This window comes from Spermophilus citellus (genome assembly GCF_964194105.1).
Source record: "Spermophilus citellus genome assembly, chromosome: 1".
NCBI classification, from domain to species: domain Eukaryota; kingdom Metazoa; phylum Chordata; class Mammalia; order Rodentia; family Sciuridae; genus Spermophilus; species Spermophilus citellus.
The window spans coordinates 68,885,613-68,911,986 of NC_138182.1; the positions used below are offsets into that span (position 1 = coordinate 68,885,613).

A 26,374-nucleotide genomic window follows, 5' to 3' on the forward strand; every position below is an offset into this window, starting at 1 on the left:
AACAATGAACAAATTTTAATTTTTCATAACAAATTTTATTTTTAAAAAAGTAAAAATTAAAGAACATTAAAATGTGAGGGAGTTTATGCCCAGTTATTCTGTGGATAATTGTGGAAAAAAAAACTTAATGGGTTTCTTCAAAAACTATTTTACAACTCAATACATACCTGAGAACAAGAGGAGATATCTTTAAAATTCTTTTCTAGCACAACTGATTTTGTGTCTGGACTGATAAGGTTAATCTCAAATCGCCCAACCTTGAAAATAAAAGTACTCCAGTTAATTTCAACTCACAAGGATCTAACATCTTACTTTACTACTAAATATTCAAATAGCAATAATAGATTCAAATTCCTGATATATCCACATGTTCTCCAACATGCAATCCAACCAGTATTTTTTAAAAAATATTTTTTAGTTGTAGGTGGACACAAAACTTTTATTTATTTATATGTGGTGCTAAGGATCGAACCCAGTGCCTCACATGTGCTAGGCAAGCACTCTACCACTGAGCCACAACCCCAACCCCTCAAACCAATATTCTGACTCCAAATATCAGTTTTGTAATATCAAAATATTCCTTTTCTTTGTCAAAGATAATGAAAATTAAATTGCTCTTAAATTATGAGATGAAAAAAATATTTTTCAGATGAGAAATCACCTTTCAAAAAATGTGCCATCGTTCCTCATTTCATAATTTCTGAAAGTATCAATTATTTATTTATACTATAATCATTCTTTCTCCCAAATACTCAATGAAATGATATAAACATAACTGAACTAAGTTAAAAATTTTTTAAATAGCCATTCAGAAAAATTAACAGTAAGAACTATGACTTGTTAAGAAAAAGAGAAAATGTGACAGCCCGAAAACTTACTTAAACATATCACCAAAGGAAAGACCAGAGGCACATTAATCATTAACCAAGAGCCTAGAGGACCCCTGGCCCCGAAAAAGATGAACTTTTTTGCAGGGTGGGGACAGGATGCACTTTTTTTTTAACATGAACTTCTGATAAAGCAAATATTATGCACTGGGACTCTTTACTGAAGTACACCATGGAATTTCCTTCTGGGGTTCTTTAAAGCAGAATAAAAGGGAAGTCATTCTGTTTTTTCTAGAAAACTCAAATGTTAACAAGCTGAAGATGAAAGACCATCTACAAAACACTGTTGTAACTTAAGTTCTTTAAGTAGAGTTTGACATTTTCTGTACCCTGCAGGACATTCAAAAACACTTTTAGAATTAAGAACTCTTTTTTTTACACCCATCACATGGCTGGCATCAAATCACTCAATCATCAATCCAGTGGACGATGAGGGCCAGTCGTGTTTCTCTAACCTTCCCTTTGGTATGCAGAGTAAGTTGATGTGTTCTCTTCTGAAATACACTTAGCAGTCTGTGGAGCTTTCATCTTTCTCTCTAGAAAGATCATCTTTTCTCTCCATGCCAAATAATACCCCTAGATTGCCTCTTCAAATCCTGAAAAGATTGTCTCTCTGCAGTTATTTTAAAAAGAAAAGAAAAAAAAATCTTTAAGAATCAACTCAAGACAATGGTGATAGGTAGGAAGAGCATCCATCACAGGACTAATCATGGAATACTGAGTGATCCATCCCTGGTTCCACCAGGTCACCATGACACTCCTCTCATTAGCCCTTTCTCCTCCTCTTCCTCTCCTGGCTGCAGCCCATGCTCTATGTCTACCTCTCTCGCCTTCTAGGTTTCCTGTGCGCTCTTTCCCCACGGGGACTATCTGCATTTGAGGGGAAAACACATGAAAGTTGGATTCTTTCTCACAACTACTGGAGTGAGCAGGAAGAACTAGGCAGGAAAGTGCCCTGTCCAGCCACGTGTGCTGGAGCCGGCCGGGAGCACCGGGTGCTGGTACCTGAAACAGCATCGTTCTGTTCTTCTCCGAATCCGAGGGCTGCACGTGACTGGGCGCGCTCGCGTGTCTCCTTCGAGGCTGTGATTTCTGGGTGTTCTCGTGAACTTTCCTTTGCAGGGCTCCGGTGACACTGCTGCACCGAGACCGAAACTCCTGCTGTTCATCAAAGCCACAGTCCTCCAAAATCCGCTCCGGGAAACAAACACGGGAGCTGGACAGGGCGGGCTGGCTGGCCACCGCGGGCAGCGCAGGGCGGCTGTTGGCAAGGCCCTCCACCTCCTCTGGCAAGCTGTCTCCTGGGGACCCAGGCGACTCAGCCTCGAAGACCACCAGATCTTCGCCGGGATCCGCTTGCTGCTCGCCCTGCAGCCGCAGGCGCTGCTGTTCGTGCAGGCTGAACTTCTCAATGCAATCATCAATGAGGCTGGATGGGGCCTTCTTGTGAGTCACCACCACCTTTCCGCAGTACAGGACTTCGAACTTCTGAGAGTTGTAAAAGGCATCCTCGTTATCTTTGCTGGGTTTGGCATCCTCTTTCATGGCTGCTTTGGATAACTGCCTTATACTGCTGATTACATCAGGAACCTGAGGAAAAAAATTGAAACTCCTGTTCAGCAGAAAATTCTCAGATGATTTATGTTTACCTAGACCTGTTATTATCATATGAAATGGATTTTCACCCTAAATGGCAGAACATAGGAAGCAATAAACCCTGCACAAGATAAAGCAGAAACTTAAATTATGCTATATGACAAAAATGACTTCAAGGTAAAGTTGAAATTCAATGTAAGTTTATTAAAATTCAAACCTAGTAGGCTGAGACAAGAGGATCACAAGTTCAAAGTCAGCCTCAGCAATTTTGTAAGGCCATAAGCAACTTAATGAGACCCTGACTCAAAATAAAAAATATAAAGGGCTGTGGATGTGGCTCGTGATTGAGTTCCCTGGTTTCAAACCTTGGTACCAGAATGAATGAATGAATGAATAAATAGATTGAAACTTAATACCAGTATTATACTCTCTCACTTTAAATGAATTAATTTCCAAAAACAAAACCATAAGACTATATAGGCTACTATAAACTTTTAATAAAACATAATATATCTTTTGATAACTTCTAAAAGTTTTAATGAGTTTTAACAGAAAGGAACCAAAGTTCCAACAATGAGGATAAAACAAACATTCTGGATAAAGAGATTAAAACCCAACACACAGTGTTAGCCATTAGGGAAGATTCAAACTAAAACCACAACCAGATACCACTGCTGCTATTAGAAAACCTAACATCAAAAAAGTAAGTGCCAGCAAGGGTGTGAAACAAGTGGAACTCTCATACACTGTATGCAGAATGAATGTAAAATGACACACTCTTTAAAAAGCCCTTTGGCAGTTTCTTTGGTATTAAACACAGATCTACATCACAACCAGCCCTTCCACTCCTAGAGATTTTTCTAAGACTAGAAAATATGCCCACACAAGGGCTTGTGTGCAAAACTTCATACCAACTTTGATCACAATATCAAAACACTGAAAATGACCCAAATACCCATCAACAAGTGAACACAGACAGCAAATGTGATACATGCGTACAGAGTGACACCACTCATCACCTCTGACCTGGTCTACTGCAGTACACTTTAACTAGGTTTCCTAGACATCCCTCAACCTCCTTTCAAAAGCCAAAATGACCCTTCTTAAACTTCTTGCATGTTTCTTTAGAAAACCAAAGCATGCCACCCCAAAATGTGTCACATTGGCATGTCCATTATTTTGAAATAACAGCAGGTGAGTTACAGCAGATGCAACAAGGGCACTCTGACCCTCCTTTTTCTCCTGAAAGCAGAAGACATCTCCCACATGAAAGATGTCCCCCCAGAACCAAAGGAAGGAAGGGTTCAGGTCAAGAGTAACCTGCCAAACAAGCCACATTAAAATAGCCCATCTCTTAGTCCCTTTTACACAATTAATCACCATGTCCCAAACCCTTTGTCCTGGCTGGTTTTCATAATTTACTACTCTCTGTCTAACCTACTATGAAAACAGTTACCCTGACTGCTTCTTTAGGTCTTTGTATTTTCTCGTAAGGGGTCACATTTAAAAATTACTAAATAAAATTTGTATGTTTATCACATGTTACTATGTCTCATGTCAGTCCCTGCTGGGGAACCTAACAGAATAAAAGAGAAATTTTGTCCCTCCTACATTACTCACCTGCAAAACCCTCCAATAGCTCCCCATTTCTAAACGGTAAAACCCACAATCCTTGCATCACCCTACGTGGTCCTTACCAACCACGTATGACATAAAGATTAAATCTGCACAGTCAGTAGTTACACATCTTTCATCAGACTTTAGATGGTTACTTTGCAATTTTTCACTCTTCTTGATCTTATCTCCTACTATATTTTCTTCCCACCTACTCTGCTCCACCCACACTGGCCTCCTTGCTAGTTCTTCAACATGCTAGGCAGCTGCCTACCTAAAATTCTCTGAACACTAGGCTCCTACCCCAAATATCCACCTGACTCTAGCTCAACTTGTTAGACGGTGCCCCCATGTGTCTCCCACTCAACGCACGTGTGCACACTTGCTCACACACACACACACACACACACACACACACAGAGAAAGCCAGCATCTCTGGATTTTCCCCTGCTCCATTGCTCCCCACAGTGCGTAACATCTTTACCATTCGGTATGGCTTCTAAGAGGGTCATAATTTTTCTTCCTTTCTTCTTCCATTGTGTCCCATTATTTCCCCAGAGCCTAGAATAATTCCTGGTACATAATAGGGTCTCAGTAAGTGATTGGTACCCCCCAAAAAAACTTTTTAGTAATTGTTATCTTTGGAAAAAGGCAAAAACCACTTATGTTCAGGGTTGCTTCATATTTGGACATCTATGATATGTCTTTACATCTTCTAGAACCAATTTTAAAACTAGAAATTTAGTTTATTTCACGTAATTACTTGGGATACACTGCTAGAGCATTCAAAGTTGAAAAATTGCAAGAATTTCAGCTGGCCCGTCTATTTCGTATGAAAGGATAAAGTCCTCGTACAGAAGGTTCGATGACTCACCCTGAACAATTCAACATGTCTCAGGGACACAGCCAGGTGTCTGTGCTAACACCTAACTAGCAGTCTTAGCCCTGTGCCATTTTCTTCTTGTCGTGTACTCTAACCACCTGATGGAGACCAAAGCATGGGACCGTAAGTGAGGAGATATTCGACCCTGCAAAAAGGCAGATGATTCCAGGGGACTCAGCAAAGCCCTAACAGAATGATGTATTCGCCCTCATTACTCAGGTTCATAAAACACTTTTCATCTAACTATTAACCTATGTGCTCCTAAGCCTCCTAGAGAATCAGAATTATTATCTGTAGGCCTTTTTAAAAAAAATCTGTAGATGTTTTTATCTTATTACAACTGTTGGTATTATTTGGGTGCTGCCTGAAGAGTCACAGTCTACAAGTGAGAATGCACAAGTGGCCAGTTCCTCCTTAGTCATGTCAAATCCTCTGAATTATTTGGTTGCCTTTTTCCACTACTGTTATATTGATATCTCTCAAGTGAAAATCTGATTAGTTATGGAAGTTCTATAGTTACCCAGGACTCCTCCTTGTGGCCACAAGACTCAACACCTAAATGCAATTCAGAAAATGACCCAATTTATATAAGCAAAGCTTATCATCTTAAATTCTGAATTGAGCAGGTAAATTAATCTTCCAATAATTTGAGGTGTTTATACCATGAAACAGATTCTAGTTACTTTAATACCTTCTCCCAGGCTGTGACTAAGCTCAACTTTCAATGACTGGCTATGCAGAGACTCTAATTGAGAAAATGATCTAACAACATTCAGCTCTGTTCCTGCTAATCTTTACGTGAAAGTTACAGTATAAAATTTAGCATTATACAGCCCTGTCTATACACTCATCCCACACTATAAGGAAAACACTGATAATGTAAAATATCCATAATAGAAGAAAAAATTGATTATTAGAGAACTCAAAAAACATGCGAGGCATTTACTTAAAGAATCCATGAGAAATAACATCTCTATCATATACATAGTGTTTTAAATATCAGAATTCTCTTCCAGCAGCATTTACCACCAAGTTTATCTGTACAATTATAAATATTGTTGAATGAACTTGATTCCTTTGTGTATGTTTGTATCTTTCCAGCATCTCTTTCCTGTACCACTACACTGTAAGCATTTAAGTGAGAAAGACTGAGCTGAGATGATTTTGTTTCTTCCTAAAGCTCTTCCATGCAACCACTAGGAAAATGGTCTGTGCTCAGAAGAACTTGAATAAATGTGATCAGCAAACAGAGGCATATGCAAAGCAGTAGACAATTACCCAGAATGCTGATGTAAGTTCTCCAGGATTGAAACAGGATTCGTAAATTGTCTTGAATTATATATTGATGATTTAAGAGATCTGGCCCTCTTAAAAATGGAAAGCCATGTCTCCTCACTGTGCTCACTGTTCACCCAAAGTAGAAAGTGATGGTGTTTCCAGAATGTCTCCAAATGCTACAGAGCCCCTCACCTACCTACTCCAACTATGTGTTCTAGTTATTCATATTCTAATTACAAATAACTCCATTGCACAGACTCTGCCTAAATCCCATAGCTGGATGCAGATGTACAGCCAATCTAAGGCAAGGTTTTCACTCTGTGGCACCATGTAAACAACAAAAAAGAGTCCACAAAACTAGGCACTAAGAGGTTTATATTCTATCTCCAGCTATACCAATCTTTTGCTCAGTACTTTTGAGAGGCGGTGTTTCACCTCTGCAGACTAGAGTTTTTTCCTAGAGCAACATGAAGGAGGAACGATATAGATGGTCAAAAAGATTTCACCTAGATTCAATTCTGTATTTACTTTTAGAGTAAAATAACATACATTCAAGAAAAGGAAAATTAATGTTAATTATTAAACCAGAAATGCTGGGTATTGTTTTCATTAACACACACTAACCAATTAACAAACAATAAAACAAACAGAGCTTTTTGCAAATGTCTCATGGCATTTTTAAAAAGCACAGTGCCACCTTTAGCAAGTATTTTGTCCTTACACCTTCAATGACTTCAATAAAACAGCTGAGATTCAAGTACCAAGAATCAGACATTAAAGCAATTGCTCAGACTAGACCAAAAATTTGTTGCCAGATTCCTTGATGCAAGGCAATATTATAATAATTACTTATCACGCTCCCAGAGATCCACCGGTATTTTTAAAACTACATTTCACCCAATTTCAAAAGGAAACAAATTCTACAACTACCTCACGCTGATGTTTTAAAGATTTATACAAACATGGGGAAAAAATCTGGATACCATAAAAAGCACTGAAAAAAAAATATATATATATACCTCTGATCAGGAAGCCACTTGAACACTGGTGTCTTTCATAAACACACTGCACAGGTCAAACTGATGTCGTCCTCATTTTTAGAACTTTGACGCACTTACGAAATTCTCTTTTTATATAAGCCAACGGTAGTTTCATTGTAATTAAGTCCACATTATCACTATGCAGCCAAGAGAGAAACCGTTATTGCTTCAAAAGTTAAGTATTTCCTGAGTCTACAATCAGGAAATACACAGATTGTTCAGGACCAAAGAGCAAAAGTTTTAGCTTCCTTTAAAAAGAACCACTCTAATTTTGATGACCACTGCCTTTCTTATACTGTTTAAATAATCACAAGTGTCCAACAATTACTAATTGTGGTGACATGAGAAGATTAATCTATGATATAATGTTCTGGGTTTTTTTCCCTACAGAGTTCAAATGAACTTCAGTAAATATGTTTAAGAGAATACAAATATGAATGTGAGAATACCATTCCTAAAATATGTTTAAACAAAAAATAGCAATTGCTCCATCTTCTACAATTGCTATGAGCTTCTTAACTGCTTGGTTCATTATTAACCTTTTTATAATAATTATAAGACTTAGTTAAGGGGGAAAAATAAGAGGAAACAAACAAGCTGAAATAAATTCCTAATATGGATAATTAAATTATTCTCCCTCAGAGTTAGTATGGAAAAGAAATATATTTGTTTTGGAAGCAATGCATGTCTTTAGGGGAAGTATAGATTTCCTTTATGATTCTGCTTTACTTAAGAAACGATGAAGAATAGTTTGTAGAGTCTCCAGGCAACCAAGGAAAAAGCCAAAAGTACAATGGTATGAAGTAAAATTTAGCATTTTTTTAAGAAATGACTAATTTGGTCATTTGATGTATCATTTCTATTAGGCTTTTCAAAATCTAATTTTCCAATAATGGAGAATGATGGAAGGCTTACCCAGGTCATGAAACAGTTCATTTGTATTAAGGAAACATTTTTCCAGCCTCAGGTGCCTCGGAAGCATATTTCATGTTGTCATTTTTAAAGTGACACTGTCTGACCATTTCATTTTAACTTTCATCCTAAAGTACTTCAGAGATCCTTTGTATTTAATGAGTTAAGAATCTAAATTATTATTTTAAAGTTTCCACATTAAAATGACCTTTCATTTTGACTGAGAATCAAAACAAACAAGAGTAGCACAGTGACTTTAATATCTCAGAATTATACAACCAAAGGTGCCCTTAAAAAAAAAAATCACTGGTCCCCTCCTATCTTGTTTTACAGATGTGGAAACAAACTGTCTACATCAAAAGCTAAACCAATGAAGAGGAAAATAATGAGATTGGGAAAGACTAAGCTATTTGGGGCCAAAGAAAGCAGGGTACAGTATCTCTGTGATTTAAACCAGAGTCCCACAAGTAGCTTTGTCTTTGATCCCTGGGCTAGGCGCCAACACAGTTCCTCTCAGTCCAGGCTTTAGTTCTTAGCCACTTTGCTCCAAACATACTAACAGCTCAGCACTTGTCTAACTGCTGCTGCCTTGATGCTCGAGTTAGCAAAATCAGAGGCCAACATAACATGGAGTTAGAGGTCCTCTGTTTAAGGCTGCACTCCAGACCCATTAGTGTCTATAAAAAAAGACACCACTCTCCTCTCTGTCTCAGGTTTATCATCTGCAACATGGAAATCGCAATGCTTATCTCAGAGGTAAAGCTGGGAAAATAGAACTAAATGTGCAAAGATGCCTAAAAACGCTGAAACAATGAAAGCATTCGATGATTAATTAAGTCTAAAACATAATTCTGACGTGTGCTGGGAAAGTGTGAAAGAAATAAGAAGCTTTTGCTAAGTAAACATCTCTGTCTCTTGAAATTTAAGTGGGGGAAAGGGAGAAAAAAATAATAAATGATAAGTAAAATATCAAATATTTTAGACAGTGAAGAAATAACACAAGGAATGGAAAAACTGAGAAGGACAGAACATTTGCAGAGGAATCATTGCAACTTTAGAGAAAGGATTCTCTATAAGATGATACCTGAGGAAAAAATCTAAGGTCAGCAAGGACAGGAGCCCTACAAATATCTGGGGGAGGAACATTCTAGGCAGACAGAACATCAAGGCCCTGGAACATGCTCAGGAACCTGTACAAAGCCAGTGGGCCTGGGTGCAAGGGAGGGAGCAGACGACAAATGAGGCAACCGCAGGAGACAGGAGAGCTGGAAATCCCATAGAGTCTTGAACACACTTTGGCTTTTACTCTGAGTGAGACAGAAAGCCACTGGGAGGGTGCTGAGTGCAGAAATGACATGATTGAAGCTGTTTTCAAAGGATCCCTGTGAGGAAAATGGACAAGTGCCCTGGAGGAGGGTGAACCACTGGTGGCTCACACAGGAGCTACTGCCAGGGAGGTGACAGACTTTTAAAGGTACAGACAACATGATTTACTGGTGGATCTGATATGGGGTGTAGGAGAGGGGAGGAGGCCAGGACGACTTCACTGTTTTTGGCTAGAGGCATCAGAAAAATGGAACTGCAATGAAATAGGTCAGGGGAAGGGTATGGCATAAGCGAACAGGAGCTGAGTTTTGGACATGTTAATTTTGAGAAGCTTATGGACATCCAGAGAGAGATGTCAGGAGGTAGTTGAATATGTGTCTGGAGCTCAGAGGAGAGACGTAGGCTGCAATAGAAAACTCTTGGATAGAGAGGGCATTTTCGGCCATGAGATTAAAGGATTTTTATCAAGAATAAATATAGATGACAAAGAAGGGATAAGGACCGATACAGAGAGAGCTGGGCAGAGAAAGCAGTTTTTCCAGAGACCAAACCCGGAGGCACACGATGCTCTATAGTTTAGATGATGAAGTGATGTGAACAAAGGAAAAAAAAAAAAAAACAGCAAGAGCCAGGGTACAACCCGCTGAGTATGGTATCCTGAAGCCAGGTAAGAAAGGTATCCAAGAGGAAGGGAGTCACCGATGTGAGAACATGCATGACTTTGCAAGAAAAAGTTGTGGTGGGGGTGGAAGGGCTAAGGGCAAAAATCTTACTGGAAATCTATTCAAAAGATGGTTTCAAGAATGAAATCCCCGGGGCTGGGGATGTGGCTCAAGCGGTAGCGCGCTCGCCTGGCATGCGTGCGGCCCGGGTTCGATCCTCAGCACCACATACCAACAAAGATGTTGTGTCCGCCGATAACTAAAAAATAAATATTAAAATTCTCTCTCTCTCTCTCTTTCTCTCTCTCCCTCTCTCACTCTCTCTTTAAAAAAAAAAAAAAAAAAAAAAAAAAAAAAAAAAAAAGAATGAAATCCCCAAACAATAAGAACAGAGAAGCTACTGTGGAAGGAACTGGATGAATAAGTGAGTCAAGAAGGGTTCTCTCAGAGAAGGAAGAAAGGAAGAAATGACCATTTCCAAAAGAGAAGACCCCAGAGTGAATTAGAAGATCCAGATAAAGAGGGCAGGATTGCCGGTGCAATGTTCTTCAGTGGGCAAGGGAACAGACTGAACCGAGTGAAGGGTGGGGACGATTTATTGGAAAGAGAAAAGGCAGAACATAAAGAGATATGGGCCAATATTAGACTTTCTCCTCTGACTTTCCATTTCCTCCGTAAAACAGAAAGCATGCTCATGAGCTGAGATGAAGATGGGGAGAAAGATCTAATAGAATATTGGACATGGCACATTAATTTTTTTTTCTTTATTTTTAGGTGTAGATGGACACAACACAATGCCTTTATTTTTTATGTGCTGCTGAGGATCCAACACGGGTCCCGCCTGTGCTAGGCGAGCGCTCTACCGCTGAGGCTCAATCCCAGTCCTGGCTCATTAAATTTAATTCAAGGCTGACTGTGGGCTAAATTGTGAGTTGAAGTTGTCTTTGGGATCCTCAAACCACCCCTTCTGAGCTCATCTGGGGCCATTTGCATTTTAACCTAAGGTTTCACTACAGATCTATCTCAAGCATCTTCGATAAGCTCAGGAATCAGGCAAGATGAAGAGAAAATCTGTACCATGAAATGAAAGCATGCAGATAAACTGCTTTCCATGCCCAGGAAGAGACTGGGAGCTAGTCTATATAAATTGTATTTCTATAAGGAATACATTTTGGAAAAAGTTTGCATGTAATTAGGCAAAAGCCACTATTTTACAAACAGCACAGTTGATGATAAAGTTGTTTATCACTTGTGAAAAATAATTCTGTATTTCTTTTCCTGGATATGGATGTGCTTTTTAAAGGTGAAATGAGAAACAAAGTCATCAAAGCGATAAAATAATACTGATTATAAATGTAATCAAGAAGGTTAATCTTTCAATTTTCAATTGTAACACAGTAGGAGCATCTAAGAAAATAGCCCTGAAAATAGCCCTTAAATGAAACTTGGAGAACCATGTTTTTGAAACATAGCATATCCCTCTACACAAGCACAAAGCACCCACATTGTGAGATCAAACTAACACCTATTTATTTAACAGGATGCTTCTTACTCATCAAATCGGTCCTATTATGTGCTTTGTTTTATTTAGTGTGTGGTGCTAAGAATCAAACTCAGACAAAAATTTAGGCAAGCACTCTACCACTGAGCTACATCCCAGCCCATCACTCTTTTTTAAAAGTATACAGTTCAATTCTTCAGATATTAATAATATACAGTTTTACGGGGTGGGCTAAATATCTATGTTAAAATGATAACTATCTTCAGACTGCTAGTCCTCTGCCAGAATCTGCCTCTGCCTTGGGGGGGAATTAGGACTTCAACACATGAATTCTGAAGGCAGACACGAATCCACCCATAACAACAATGACTGGTTAACTTGGGAAGATTCAATGTGTTAACCCCACTGTCACCTCTGGGGCAATATAGAGGACCAGATGTTAGTTCAATACCAGTTGTATTTCCTCCAACGAACACTAGAGGGCTCTTTCCTACATGAACTAGGACAGGGAAAAACAAAATTCAAAACAGTATCATATAATACAGAAAAAAAATGCCACTTTATAAAACATTATTATAATTGTTCACATTTTAGGTTTATAAAATTAACTACTAGGAATCAAATTGACTGGAATTTTATCTAATTAAACAAATTTGGAGATAAAATGAGTAGGTTAACAAAGTTAGACTGAAAAAATTATAACAATCAGGATTTGACAATCTGATCTGTTAAGTGATTTCAAATAGGATATAATAAATAAAGGATCTTTTCCTTTATCAGGACTTATGAAAGTATAAGGCCATCTAAACAAAATGGAAAACCGGGTGGTTAGTAAGTAGCTTCACTCATGAGATCTCTGAACTCACAAGGAAACAAGCCTGTGAGGGAGGCTTGGTTGTGCAATGTACGGGCCTTGGGAAAGAGGCAAAGGAGCGAAGGCTAAGCCCAGAGGGATCTGGACACCACAAGTTCTCGCTGAGATCAGTAGATAAAGTTGTAATATTATCAGGAAACACAAATGCCACACATTTCTCAGAAACCTATTTTTGTCCTGGCCCTTCCATACTACTTCAGATATTTATACCACCACAACAGATTTTTCACGTTGCAAATGAAAAGTAATACGACATTTCTTGGATACGTATTCCAAGACTTCAGTTACTTGTAAACATTACCATGAATCACTAAAGGTACGAATGTCTCCCTTCTTTGAAGAAGAAAAACCCTAATGGCATCCTACCCAAGGATAAAAACGAAAACACGATGAAATGCCTCTCTACAAAAGTGGGCTTCAAGGAAGGGCAACAGAAGCAACCAGACCCTTAATCTCTGACCAGGACTGGTACCTTTCACGGATAAAGGAAGAGCACTGTTCTCCACTGTTCATTTTGGAAGCTCTATAATGCACTGTCACCAACCCTCATAGTAGAATTAAACTCCTGGAAACAAGAGTCATAACACAGTGCGCCTGATACAGCTGCTCCAGACAATGAAAAATTCATACTATGATGTCTTGCAGCAAGATTGTCTTTTTGGTCCTCATTCCTTCCTCCTGTTTGGGAGTACACTGAACATTACCTAGGAAAGTGTCTGATCACAAAGGACATCTTTGGAGCTGACATGGACTGTTAAAAAATATCAAAGCCCTCCTCCCCTCCCCTTGTGTGATCTGGCAAAATTACACCAAGGCAAAGTGTACTCCAAGTTAACCTCAAACATCATGATCTTCCTGTTATCTTTAATTGTGGAAAATGAAAAACTTGAGGTCTTTCCTTCTTCCTTGGAAAAGGAACATGCTCCAATGTACCTCATGGACATCTGACTTGAAACCAGATTAATAAATATGATATGCACTGTCACAAGCAATAAACTTCTAGCTTTGAGGTCTCTGAAATGTTACTATTTCACTTGAAAGTAACCTGAAAGAGCACACTGTATCTTCTCCCCTCAGCAAAGCTCAGCCCTGTGACACCATTACCTTTCAATGAATTGATGTTCATGATTTGTTAAGATTTTAAGTAAACCTTGGTAACTCAGTATGCCAAAAGGCATTTTTTTACTTTTCAAATTTCATGTATATCAAGGTCTGGGCTGTGGCTTAAGGTAGTACACTTGCCTAGCATGTGTGAAGTGTTGGGTTCAATTCTCAGCACCGCATATAAATAAATAAAAAATAAAGGTATATCAACAACTAAAAAAATTTTTTAATTTCATGTATGTCAACCATGTTGATTTTTAATTCCTTAAATCAGCTCTTTCTTTGGAAGTTTAAATTGATTTTGTGGCATTAAAATATTTTTTTCAGGATGTAATACTCTAATATCCAAAATACTTCTATATTAACATCTATATTAAAAGGATTCATGATTATAGCAATTCACCAATATTACCATTATAATCAATAGGAACAAAGATAAAAGAAATTAAGGACATCTTTTCAGTGGTTACTAATGTTAAACTGTATGGTGTGATAAAATGGCCAGAATTCATTTTTAATGTTTCCAAATAAGGGATTTATCTATCTTAGCTTCAATTTTTCCAAATGTCACAACTTCAAAGTCAGAAGCCAAATTCAAAGAAAATTAACAGCCCTAACTTTTTACACATGAATCTTTCTTCCAAGAAAGAATAAGATGATTCTAACTGAAAATCATCTTATGAATGATTTTGCTGTAATAGGCACTGGTTTATCTAAACAGTATCCACCATTACTTGGAACAAATGGTTTCAGTGAACTCTGCCAATTCATGCACCCTCCCCTGCTCCAATCTCCCCAACCCTCACAAAGTGACCACAATAAAGAGCACGAAATACAAGCTGCTCTATGACATGTACCAAGATGGGAATGTGACCCAGCCAGATCAGTCTGAGTTGTTCCCTAATATCTTTCCATCAGAAGCTGAGGGGCAGCTGTTTTCCCATCTGAGTTAGCCTAGTACCAGAGATGGCCACATACCTTCCCCAGAAAAAGCCAGTCTGCAGTAAGTGAAACCAAGAGGCAAAAAGAAGTAAACCCAAGAAAGGGAAAGGAGTCCTGGTGGGGTCATGTCCCTGGCTGCAGGCTGAAAGATGAACTTCTGGCCTCCTACAATTCTGGACACCACCCCAGGATCCTTTCACATGGGTGGTGTGGTTTTCACCCCTGTCTTTAAGAGTCCTACCTAGTATACAGTCTATAAGAACATATGCTAACACAGCCAACAGTATCTAAAACTACCATCTTCATAAACAGCAGTTAAGGAATCCGTCAACATGACATATAATGTGTGGACCCCAATCACTGGGAATGGATTCAATAATTTACCTGACTGAAATCCAGAGCAGCAACTGATAACACACAACAAGTTATTTCCCTCTATTTTAAATGTACCGTTAGGGCTGAGGGGCTGTTTTGGCACTTCATCATATCCTCAGGTTATCAAAAACTCAGGTTCCTTCTTTCTTGTTTTTCTACCTTGAAGGCTTTGACCCTATGGTCCAAAATAGGGGTAACTGTATTCTAAGCATCAGAATCTGAAGAAAGAATGAATAAAGAGAAAAATGGGTATCCCTCGCCCCCCACAGACACACACAATAGACAATCTCTTCAGGAAGGTTTCTTAAGGAAGTTGTCATACAATAAATCCACTTGGGCTCCACTGACCATTAACCGAGGAACCTCTAGCAATAAGAGTTGCTTAAAAATGTAGTATTGGCTTTCGGTGGCCATGTGCCTAGTTTAAACTTCTATTTCAAAAGAAGAGACATCAGAAACAATTTGTATTCTTGTTATAATTATCAGGGATGCATTAGAGAAAAGGCATCAGTCTTGGCTTTTCAACAAAGGAAAGGCAGTTTGATAAAAGTTGTTTAGTGATTGCTAATAATGGGCCTGTATGAAGTGATAATGTAGCTTACATCAGTAAGTCAAAGTATTTCAATCATGGCATGATTCTAAAGAAAGGACTCAAGTCAAAGTTGCAAAAACATGTATTAATAAAAAGAAGATCCGACTGGGTGCTTCAAAACTATCCCAACTGAAGAAAGAGAAACTCTATTACCAACCCTCAAAGACAGCCATGGGAGTAACTATTCCTTGTCACCCAAAATAGCAAAGCACTTCCAGTGATAATATCAGTAAGCTACATCTATAGTCACCATGGAAATTTATAAACATTTTTTCCAAATAGAACCTGTCATTCTGGTGGTGTTTAACTTACATTTTTATAGAGACAGCAACATGGCAATGATCCACATGGGGAAAGGCTTGTCCAGACACATGGCCCTCAGCAACATGTCTTTCCCTTAGTACCAGAGCTGAGAAAGCTACTGGCCTGTCTGCTCTGGGATGCTCAATCTCATCATAGTGCCTCATTAATTTGGGGTAGACACAGTGCAAAGAAAAACAGGGTTTCTCCTTTTAAAGAGGGAAAAGACACAAAGGAAAAAATTATTTTGGGTAAAGCTTCAGTACGAGGAACTAACCTGACTAGCTCAAAGCCGCCTCAATGTGTGATTCCTCGTGTTTTGAGGATCACAAGACAAAGAGGGAACTTTGAGTGACGCATAGGTGACGGTGACTAATTTGATGCATAGGTGACGGTGACTAATTCAACTGGCTCAAGAGTCCAAAGCAAGTGTCAAGAGGTATTTGCCAATGGCTTTAAGGTCCACAGGGGATTGAGGGACACCTTCTTCCTCTTTGTCTTTTACGTGGGCAATACTCCATTTGGCACAAGCACTCCTACACTAGGAGGCCTTTGACCCTGAGACCCTGGGAAAGAATTGTGCTCAAATCCAGCCCAAACACAGGTTCAAGGACAGGAGGAGATGGCCCCGAGAGAAGCACAAACTATAACTGATCTTGCTTCAGTCTCTCTCAGAAGCACCCTAAATCTCTGGTCTAGGCTACTCCCCAGTGTGAACTCAGGGTCTCTAGAGATGGCAGAAAGCCAATTAATCACACAAGGAAGCTCCTTCTCCACTTTAATCTCTTTTTCATGGCCTCTCACCTGATGGTAGAGGGCGGGCCTCACTCAGGGAGCTACTCCGTCACAGGCTGAGGTGACTTCTCAGCCTAATCTGCTGATTCTGTGGCAGGGCCCTACCTGTCAATCCACCAGTATGCGAATGAGTTGCCCCTTCCATTCTCTTACTCTGCCTTGCAACAACCTACCCCCCAAAAATGGAGCTCAATCTGAGACCCTGTCCCCCTGACCCTCAGTTTTGTTGGTTTATACTTTATCAGACTACAGGAAAAGATGGTCTTATTCTACTAGGAAGAATAATGGGTCCTTAGTTTTCTAGCCTTGCCAGTTTCCCTAGAAAAACCCCCTGTGGCTCTCATTTTAATTGCTCTGACATTGTGTCCACTACCCACCTACCTACTAGGCTAAATAAGGAGAGCAGAGTCAACCATCTGCTCCTTCCCTCCTCCACGTCTCAAATTTTGGGTCTGTTACAATGGTGACATCATCCCTGGTACTATAAATCAGCTTCCTTTTTACAACTAGGACAGAACTTTAATGGCTCTAATTATGAGTAAGATGACAAATACGGAAACCAGGAAAGGCTTAAATCTTGTTCAGGGCACATGGCTCTCAAGAACACATCCCTCCCTGAGCACAACAGCCAGAAAAGTTCTTGGCCCGTCTCCTCTGGGACACTCAACGCTGTCTACAATGCTTTCATAATTGGGGGTAAACACAGTACAAAAATAAGGGTTTCTCCATTTTCTGAAGCACGCACGCGCGCGCGCACACACACACACACACACACACACACACACACACACGGGCAGATTTTAGGTCTTGGGCCAATAAATGGCGACTAATCAGGCCGACACAAGAGTCCTAGTCAGGCCTCAAGGAATGATTGCCAATGGTTTCGAGGTCCACGGAAGATCAAGAGCACCCTGATCTGGTTGAGACAATGGTGGGATGCCAAGAGACGCCTCTTCCCCCTTGTCTTTTGGTGGGTCACACTCCATCTGGCACGTGCACTCATATTCCCTGGAATCCCTTTGGCCCTCAAACCCTAGGGGAAAATGCCTCATATTTGCTCTACTCAAGTTTGACCCAAATACTAGTTGGAGGAAAAAGAGAGAGATAACTCTTTAGGGAAGCATAAACTATAAATCCATCTTACAACCAGACATATAAGCAATTACCCGAACAGGCTAGAGACCAAAGCAGGGAAAAACGTCAGGTTTAAATCCAAGCCGCTGTGAAACTTGGGTTCTACTCTCTCCCTTAGTCTCAGAAAGGGAGAGAAAAGGAAAAAACAATTGGAAAGGGCCTCCTCCGTTGAATATCAATTTGGCAAGCATAAGAAAAAGGCCCAAAAGGAATTCAAAGCTATTATACAAGCTGAATATTTTTAATCTTGTTAATTTCATTTTTTATTTTCCTTATAGAACTTTATAACTATTGCCTGTTAATGTTTTAAATAAGTATTTCTTCTAATAGGACAACCTAATTAAAATAAGCCATCACCTATACAGCAAACAAAATGTAAGGCTGATATGATTATTATAATAAACTGCTTCTCAGACTCCCTTTCTAGAATTTATGATTCATCACTTCCACCCTGACAATTTGATTTTTAATTTTTAATTTGTTCTAATTAGTTATACATGACAGTAGAATTCATTTTGACACACGGAGGACAACTTCTCACCCATCTGGCTATACATGATGTAGAATCACATCAGTCATGTAATCATATATGCACATAGGGTAATAATGTCTGATTCATTCTACTATCCTTCCTACCCCCATATCCCTTCTCCTCCCTTCATTCCTCTGTGTGTAATCCCTAGTACATCTATTCTTCCCTAGACCCCACCCCCTTATTGTAAATTACCATCCACCTATCAGAGAATATATTTGTTTTTGGATTTGGGAAATTGACTTATTTCACCTAGTATGATAGTCTCGAGCTCCATCCATTTACCTGCAAATGCCATAATTTCTTCTTCTTTAAGGCTAAGTAATATTCCATTTTTTGTGTGTATATATATACATATATATGTATGTGTGTGTGTGTGTGTGTGTGTGTGTGTGTGTGTGTGTATATATATATATATATATATATATATAATTTCATTTATCCATTCATCTGTTGAAGGGCATCTAGGTTGGTTCCACAATTTAGCTATTGTGAACTGAGCTCCTATAAACATTAATGTGGCTGTGTCACTATAGAATGCTGATTTTATGTCCTCTGGGTATAAATCGAGGAGTGGGATAGCTGGGTTAAATTGTGGTTCCATTCCAAGTTTTCTGAGAATCTCCACACTGCTTTCCATAATGGTTGCACCGATGTGCCATCCTAGATAATCTGATTTTAATCAAGACCTGGAAAGAAGACAGTCTTCTCCCAAGCTAGAAAGGACCTTACCAAGTGCTCCTTATCACCAGGATGGCTATCTGAACTGCTAAAAAGGAGAAAATTTATTACTAGGGGAGATTTCCACCTTAAAAATTTTATGTCTAAGGGTACAAAGAAAATAAAACCAAAAAGTATAAAAAGAAAAGGTGCAGGGGGTGGGGATTTGTGAGAAATAGAAAGTCTCGTGGTTCATTTTCATCATCTAGTACTTAGCCTTACTTAGATCCAATTGTAGCCATTCCCTTTTGCCGGCCCTAATTCTAAAATTAGCCAATCGTATAGATTTAGATGTGCTGGACCAGAGGAGAATTCACGAGAAAAACTGAGCTCAGAAGAGACAAGAGAGTTTTTTGTTTGGTTGGTTGGTTGGTTTTTTTTGTTTTGTTTTGTTTTTCCTAAAAACAAATAGAAAGGACAATTGAGCTCAGCTTTTCTCATGAATTCACCTCGGATCCAACATGTCTAAATTAACAGATATTTTTTCCAATTGGCTGGAATAATATAATGTAAATAATATAATATAATATAATTATATTATATTATACTATATTATAACCCCAAACTCCTTGAATCAGAGTGAAGGTCAGTGCTGCATTAGGTTAGAGAAACACACAGGTGGACTGCCTGCCCAGGCACACTTGATGGCCAGGTTCTGGTAGCGCATCCTTCTGCCAAAAGTAAAGGTTTGCCTTGCCCACCCGCTTTTGCACGAGTTTGCTTTCTTGAAGCACCTCTTTATTTCTAACAATTTCACCATCTTACAGCTCCATGTGCAAGAACAGTGGCCCAAACTGGTTCAAGAGCAGAGGGGGAAAAGTGTTACTTTCAAATTCAGGCCTCAGTGGGACATAAACAGCTGTTTTATCATCTTATATTCTAGAATTTGGCCCCCTCAGTAACTTCCTCCCCAAAGGCTAGAGAAAGGGGGATACAGAGGAAAGGAATCTGGAGAGGCTGACTGCACTAGACCTAGACCTCTGAGGATGTTTAAGAGACCCACATCACCCCATATCACAGGGACCTCAGCTTCAGGAAGCTCACAGGACAGGCCTGGGAATATCAAGGACACCCCCAATTCCCATGGTGTTTTCTCTTCTTTCCAAATGAGCACAGGGTAGAAAAATGGAAAGATCCCATATGGACACATTTTTTTCTTAAAAATCTTTTCCCAAAGACTTCATGGGCTCCCACATTCTTTCAATATCTGGGCGGGCAGCCTAATATGATTCCAAAAGTACACTCTGATAAAGACAATCATGTTCTCCTTTACGGGAGTAATTATGGGTAGTTTTGTTTTGGTTTTAGTTTAAACAAACAAACAAAAAAAAACACCCTTGTCTCTTCTGAGCTCAGTTTTTCTCATGAAATCACCTCCAGTCCAACACGTCTAAATTAATAGATATTTTTTCTAATTGGTTGTTTTGTCTAGCTTGAGATTTTTAGGCCCTTTTTCTTTCTTTCTTTCTCTCTCTCTCTCTCTTTCTTTCTTTCTATATGCTGTCTTTACTCAGAGGCCAATTATTCAAAGGTTAACTCTCAAACATACTGAAAAAGGAAAGAGAGTCTGCCCCAATGGAGGATGAGTGGCCACCTGACCCTTTAAGTGTCCACCACAGCTGACATACTCTTCTCCTCATATCTCCAAGTGCACAGGCCCTATCTATGTTTGAGTCACAATGTCAAAATCTGTACTGGGCTCTGTTTGAATTTTTAAAGGTTTAAATATAGGAGACACCATAATAAACATCTGTAGCACTTTCATCTCCTACCTATGGAGACCCAATACCTAGTAAAAAGCTGCAAAATCTGTTTCCTTTCCGTTTTATGCATATTAGTATGTATCTGTGTATTGTTTGCTGTGTGACATTTATGCTTATGTCTATATATTGCGTATATACGTGGCACCAAAATTGGCTTATAGATAAATGAGTGCTTATGAATTAAAACATAAAAAATAAAAAGAATCAAATGCCTTTTGGTTCATGTGACTTAAAAAAAAATGTTAACTAGAAAGTCCATTTAAGTTAGTAAAAGTAAAGATCTTTTTGAAATCACTAACTCACATATTTTTCCGGTGGCCTGAAAATCAAGAAAGCATTGGGTTTTATAAAATATTGAAAATACAAGGTCCATAGCTTTTTTTTTTGAGAGGAGAGAGAGAGAGAGAGAGAGAGAGAGAGAGGGAGAGAGAGAGGGAGATAGATGGAGAGAGAGAGAATTTTTAAATATTATGGTTTTTTTTTTTAGTTTTCAGCGGACACAACATCTTTGTTTGTATGTGGTGCTGAGGATCGAACCCGGGCCACACGCATGCCAGGCGAGTGCGCTACCACTTGAGCCACATCCCCAGCCCAAGGTCCATAGCTTTTAAGGATTTTTTTTTTTGGTAGGAAAACTGGTAGTTGAAAGTGTTAGTTTTGTCTAATATCTTAGTTTCCATGGGTAACCTAAAGTTAACTAAATGTTTCTTCATAAATGTTTGTTAATGAGACATCTAATTAATTTGCAAAATTAAGATACATAAATATCAACTGCTAAATATAAATTCAAGTACTCTTGGCTTCTAAAATTCTATAAGACATTATGTTTATGTCTATTAAGTGTGCTTTTATATGTTTGAGGTACAAAAGGTTTGTAGAAAGTAGATCTCAAAAGTTTGTATATGTAAGTCCGCGGCGCCCGCCGCTCGAGCAGTCCGCGGCGCCCGCCGCTCGAGCACCCCCAAGGTCCCTGGGCGGCTGAGTGTGGTTTCGCCGCTGCCAGGCCCGCACCGCCGGAGCCCCGCGGAGCCGATGCCTGGGACGGAGCCTAGGCCTGTGATTGAAAACATCAAGTCATGAGCCAAGGTGGAGGGAATCCATCACAACTTCAGCGCGAACAGTAAGGCTGCAGCCCCAGGTGCACGGCTCTATCGGCCCCATCTCCTTCTCCTCTCCGCCTCTCCGCCTTGCTTCACCCCAGCTGTCTCTCCTCCCAAGCTCAGTCTCTAAATCTAGATTTCAATTTCTTTCCCCCACCCCGCCCGCTCTCCCGCGTGTCCGGTACCCGGCCCCCGCGGCCCGAGGCGCCGCCTCCCCTCCCCCAACCCGCACCCCCTCTCCGGGGGTCCCGAAGGCCGCTGCCGCCGCCGCTGCTGCCACCGCCTCCCACAGAGCATCATAGAGCAGACTCTTCACCGCGCGAATGAGCTGCCGAATTAAATGAAACAGCTGATAAGATGAGAGACAATTTAAAATCCAAGTGAACCGAGAACACGCACTGAGCCCTGATCCGATGAATTCAAACTCCCGGTCACCTGCTTCCCGCAGACAAACAGCTATGACTCGGCATTAATCCATCCGGCTGAAACAACTGGTCAGCCCTTCTCATCATACGAAGGTAAATGCCTACCGAGCCTTCATAAGTAGTGGCCACAGGTTTGAAACGGGGCTTGGGAGAGACAGTAAGGACCCACCAGTTGCATTGGTAGCCCAGCAAAGGGAAACAACGTCATCAGACTGCTGTGGAGGAGATAACTTCGTTGAAACCGACAGCTACAGGTGTGTGATCCCACAGCCTTCCCTCTCCACACATCGGGAAAACCTTAAGGGCCACTCCCAGCTCTCCCGCAAGGGCCCCCCCAGCTCTCCCACGAGTGCTACAGCCAGCCCGAGAGAATCAGAGGTGGTGCGGGTCCCCGTGGTGCGGATCTACCGCTCCCACCAGGGCTGACTGCTGAGGTCTCTTGCACCAGCTACGGGGAAGTGGATACAGGAGGGCAAGTAAAATCCGCTGAGGATTCTCAGCCCCAAGCTCTACAAACTTAGGGTCTGAGGGAATGGCAAACTGGAAGAGTGTGCCCAGTCGTTCATGAAAACAGGGCTCCCGGGAGCAGCAGACCTGGCTTGTAGCCAGTATTGTGGTGAGAGGGGCCTGGCTAGAGAAAAAGTGGGAAGTGACTAGACACAAGAGGAGGCCCTAGACACTCAGGATTGGAGACTCGCCCAGTCTGGGAGGAGCTGCTGCACAGTGATTGGTTCCCGCGTATCGACAGGAGAAACTTGGCCTGGTGGACAAAGTGCCACCTACTGGAAGAGAAGTTAATCAAACTCTAAGACGGCATTTATTAGGGTTTTTTTTTTCTTTTTTTTCTTTTCTCCTTTTTTTTTTTTTTTTTTGATTTGGGTTTTTCTTTCAGTTTCACTTTTTTCTTTCTTGTTGTTTAATTTTTTTTTTTACAAAATATTTTTAAAAAAATTTTTTTGCTACTAATTTTAATTTAAATTTTTTTTAATTATTTTTTTTAATTATTATTATTATTTTTTTTAATTTTTTTCTTTTTTAGTTCCTATTTTTTTTCTTCTTTAGTCTTTTCATTTCTCTTATCCCCCCTTTCCTTGAATTCTACCTGCCTACTCTCATTCTCTTTAGTGACTTCACCCCTTCCCTTCAAATACCTTTCCTCCCAAACATCAAATTAATTTATAGGAGTAAACAGTAACCCAGCAGTCAAACAGAACAAGAAGTAACATGAGCAGCTTCAAAAAACAAGGAAGAAAAGGACTACAAACAATGCAGGACAGCCTAAATATTCAGGAGGACGTGGAGTCATCAGAAAAATGGTCATATAAAGAACTCAAGGAACACCTTAGACAGATGGAATGGAACCTTAAGGAGGATACAAGACAGCAAATTCAAGCAGCGAAAGAACGCATTGAGAATGAATTACATAAACAGATAAAAGAAGAAGTTAAGCATCTCTATCAGGAGATAGAGATTATAAAAAATAATCAAACAATAATTCTAGAAATGAAGGAAACGATAAACCAAATTAAAAACTCAATTGAGAGTATCACTAACAGAGTGGAGCAAGTAGAAACCAGAACGTCAGATAATGAAGACAAAATATACCATCTTGAAAAGAGTCTAGCCAACTCAGAAAGGCTGGTAAAAAATCACGAGACAAACATCCAAGAGTTATGGGATAACATGAAGAAACCAAACTTACGAGTCATCGGGATAGAAGAAGGTACAGAGATTCAAACCAAGGGAATGAGTAACCTGCTGGATGAAATAATTACAGAAAACTTCCCAGAAATAAAAAAGGAAACAGATGTACAAATTGTAGATGCATACAGGACACCGAGCACACAAAATCACAGTAGACCAACGCCAAGACACATTGTTATGAAGATATTCAATATACAGAACAAAGAGAAAATATTAAAAGCTACAAGGGAAAGGAGACAGATTACATTTAGGGGTAAACCAATACGGTTAACAACGGATTTTTCAGCACAGACACTGAAAGCAAGAAGGTCATGGAACAATGTATTTCAAACACTGAAAGACAATGGATGCCAACCAAGAATCCTGTATCCAGCAAAATTAAGCTTCAGGTATGACAACGAAATAAAAATCTTTCATGATAAACAAAAGTTAAAAGAATTTGCAGCCAGAAAACCAGCATTGCAAAGCATCTTGAACAAAACACTACACGAGGAAGAAATGAAAAACAATAACCAAAACCATCAGTGGGAAGTGCCTCAGTAAAGACAGAGGGCGAGGGGAAAGACAACCATGGTGAAACAAACTAAATTTTTTTTTTTTTAAAAAAAGGATAAACAATCAATCATGGATGGAAGTTCAAACCATATATCAATAGTAACTCTGAATGTTAATGGCTTAAACTCTCCAATAAAGCGACATAGGCTGGTATCATGGATTAAAAAAACAAACCCAACAATATGCTGCCTCCAGGAGACACATCTGATTGGAAAAGACATACACAGGCTAAAGGTGAAAGGATGGGAAAAAATATACCACGCACACGGTCCTCGCAAGCAAGCAGGGGTGGCCATCCTCATATCGAATAAAATCGACTTCAAGACTAAGTTAATCAAAAGGGATAAAGAAGGTCATTATATACTGTTAAAAGGAACCATTCACCAACAAGACATAACAATTATCAATATTTACGCACCAAATAATGGTGCTGCGACATTCATAAAAAAAATTCTTCTCAAATTCAAGAATCAAATAGACCACAACACAATAATTATGGGAGACTTCAACACACCACTCTCACCATTGGACAGATCCTCCAAACAAAAGTTGAATAAAGAAACTATAGATCTCAATACCACAATCAATAACCTAGACTTAACTGACTTATATAGAATACATCAACCATCATCAAATGGATATACTTTTTTCTCAGCAGCACATGGATCCTTCTCAAAAATAGACCATATATTATGCCATAGGGCAACCCTCAGTAAATATAAAGGGGTGGAGATAATACCATGCATTTTATCTGATCATAATGGAATGAAACTGGAAATCAATGATAAAAGAAGGAAGGAAAAATCCTACATCACATGGAAAATGAACAATATATTACTGAATGATCAATGGGTTACAGAAGACATAAAGGAGGAAATCAAAAAATTCTTAGAGATAAACGAAAAGACAGACACAACATATCGGAATCTATGGGACACAATGAAAGCAGTTTTAAGAGGAAAATTCATCACCTGGTGGTCATTCCTCAAAAAAAGAAGAAACCAACAAATAAATGAGCTCACACTCCAACTCAAAGCCCTAGAAAAGGAAGAGCAAAACAACAGCAAATGTAGCAGAAGGCAAGAAATAATTAAAATCAGAGCAGAAATCAATGAAATTGAAACAAAAGAAACTATTGAAAAAATTAACAAAACTAAAAGTTGGTTCTTCGAAAAAATAAATAAGATCGACAGACCTTTAGCCACGCTAACGAAGAGAAAAAGAGAGAGAAATCAAATTACTAACATACGGGATGAAAAAGGCAATATCACAACAGATGCTACAGAAATGCAGAAGACAATCAGAAATTATTTTGAAAACCTATATTCCAATAAAATAGAGGATAGTGAAGACATCAATAAATTTCTTAAGTCATATGATTTGCCCAGACTGAGTCAGGAGGATACACACAATCTGAACAGACCAATTTCAATGGATGAAATTGAAGAAACCATCAAAAGACTACCAACCAAGAAAAGTCCAGGACCGGATGGGTATACAGCAGAGTTTTACAAAACCTTTAAAGAAGAATTAATACCAATACTTTTCAAGTTATTTCAGGAAATAGAAAAAGAGGGAGCTCTTCCAAATTCATTCTATGAGGCCAACATCACCCTGATTCCGAAACCAGACAAAGACACCTCAAAGAAAGAAAACTACAGACCAATATCTCTAATGAACCTAGATGCAAAAATCCTCAATAAAATTCTGGCGAATCGAATACAAAAACACATCAAAAAAATAGTGCACCATGATCAAGT

At 39.4% G+C, this 26,374-nt stretch overlaps 1 protein-coding gene across 3 annotated transcripts in view; it reads right to left on the reverse strand.

Moving 5' to 3' along the window:
* TBC1D4 (TBC1 domain family member 4) overlaps window positions 1-26,374 on the reverse strand; it is a 211,094-nt gene that overhangs the window by 65,432 nt on the left and 119,288 nt on the right. For all 3 annotated transcript variants that reach the window (XM_081286339.1, XM_081286338.1, XM_081286340.1), the window contains exons 2-3: window positions 1,893-2,477; window positions 168-257 (exon numbers count right to left, since the gene is read on the reverse strand). In XM_081286339.1, the coding sequence (XP_081142465.1) occupies window positions 168-257; window positions 1,893-2,477 (675 nt within the window). The remainder of the gene's footprint in view (window positions 1-167; window positions 258-1,892; window positions 2,478-26,374) is intronic.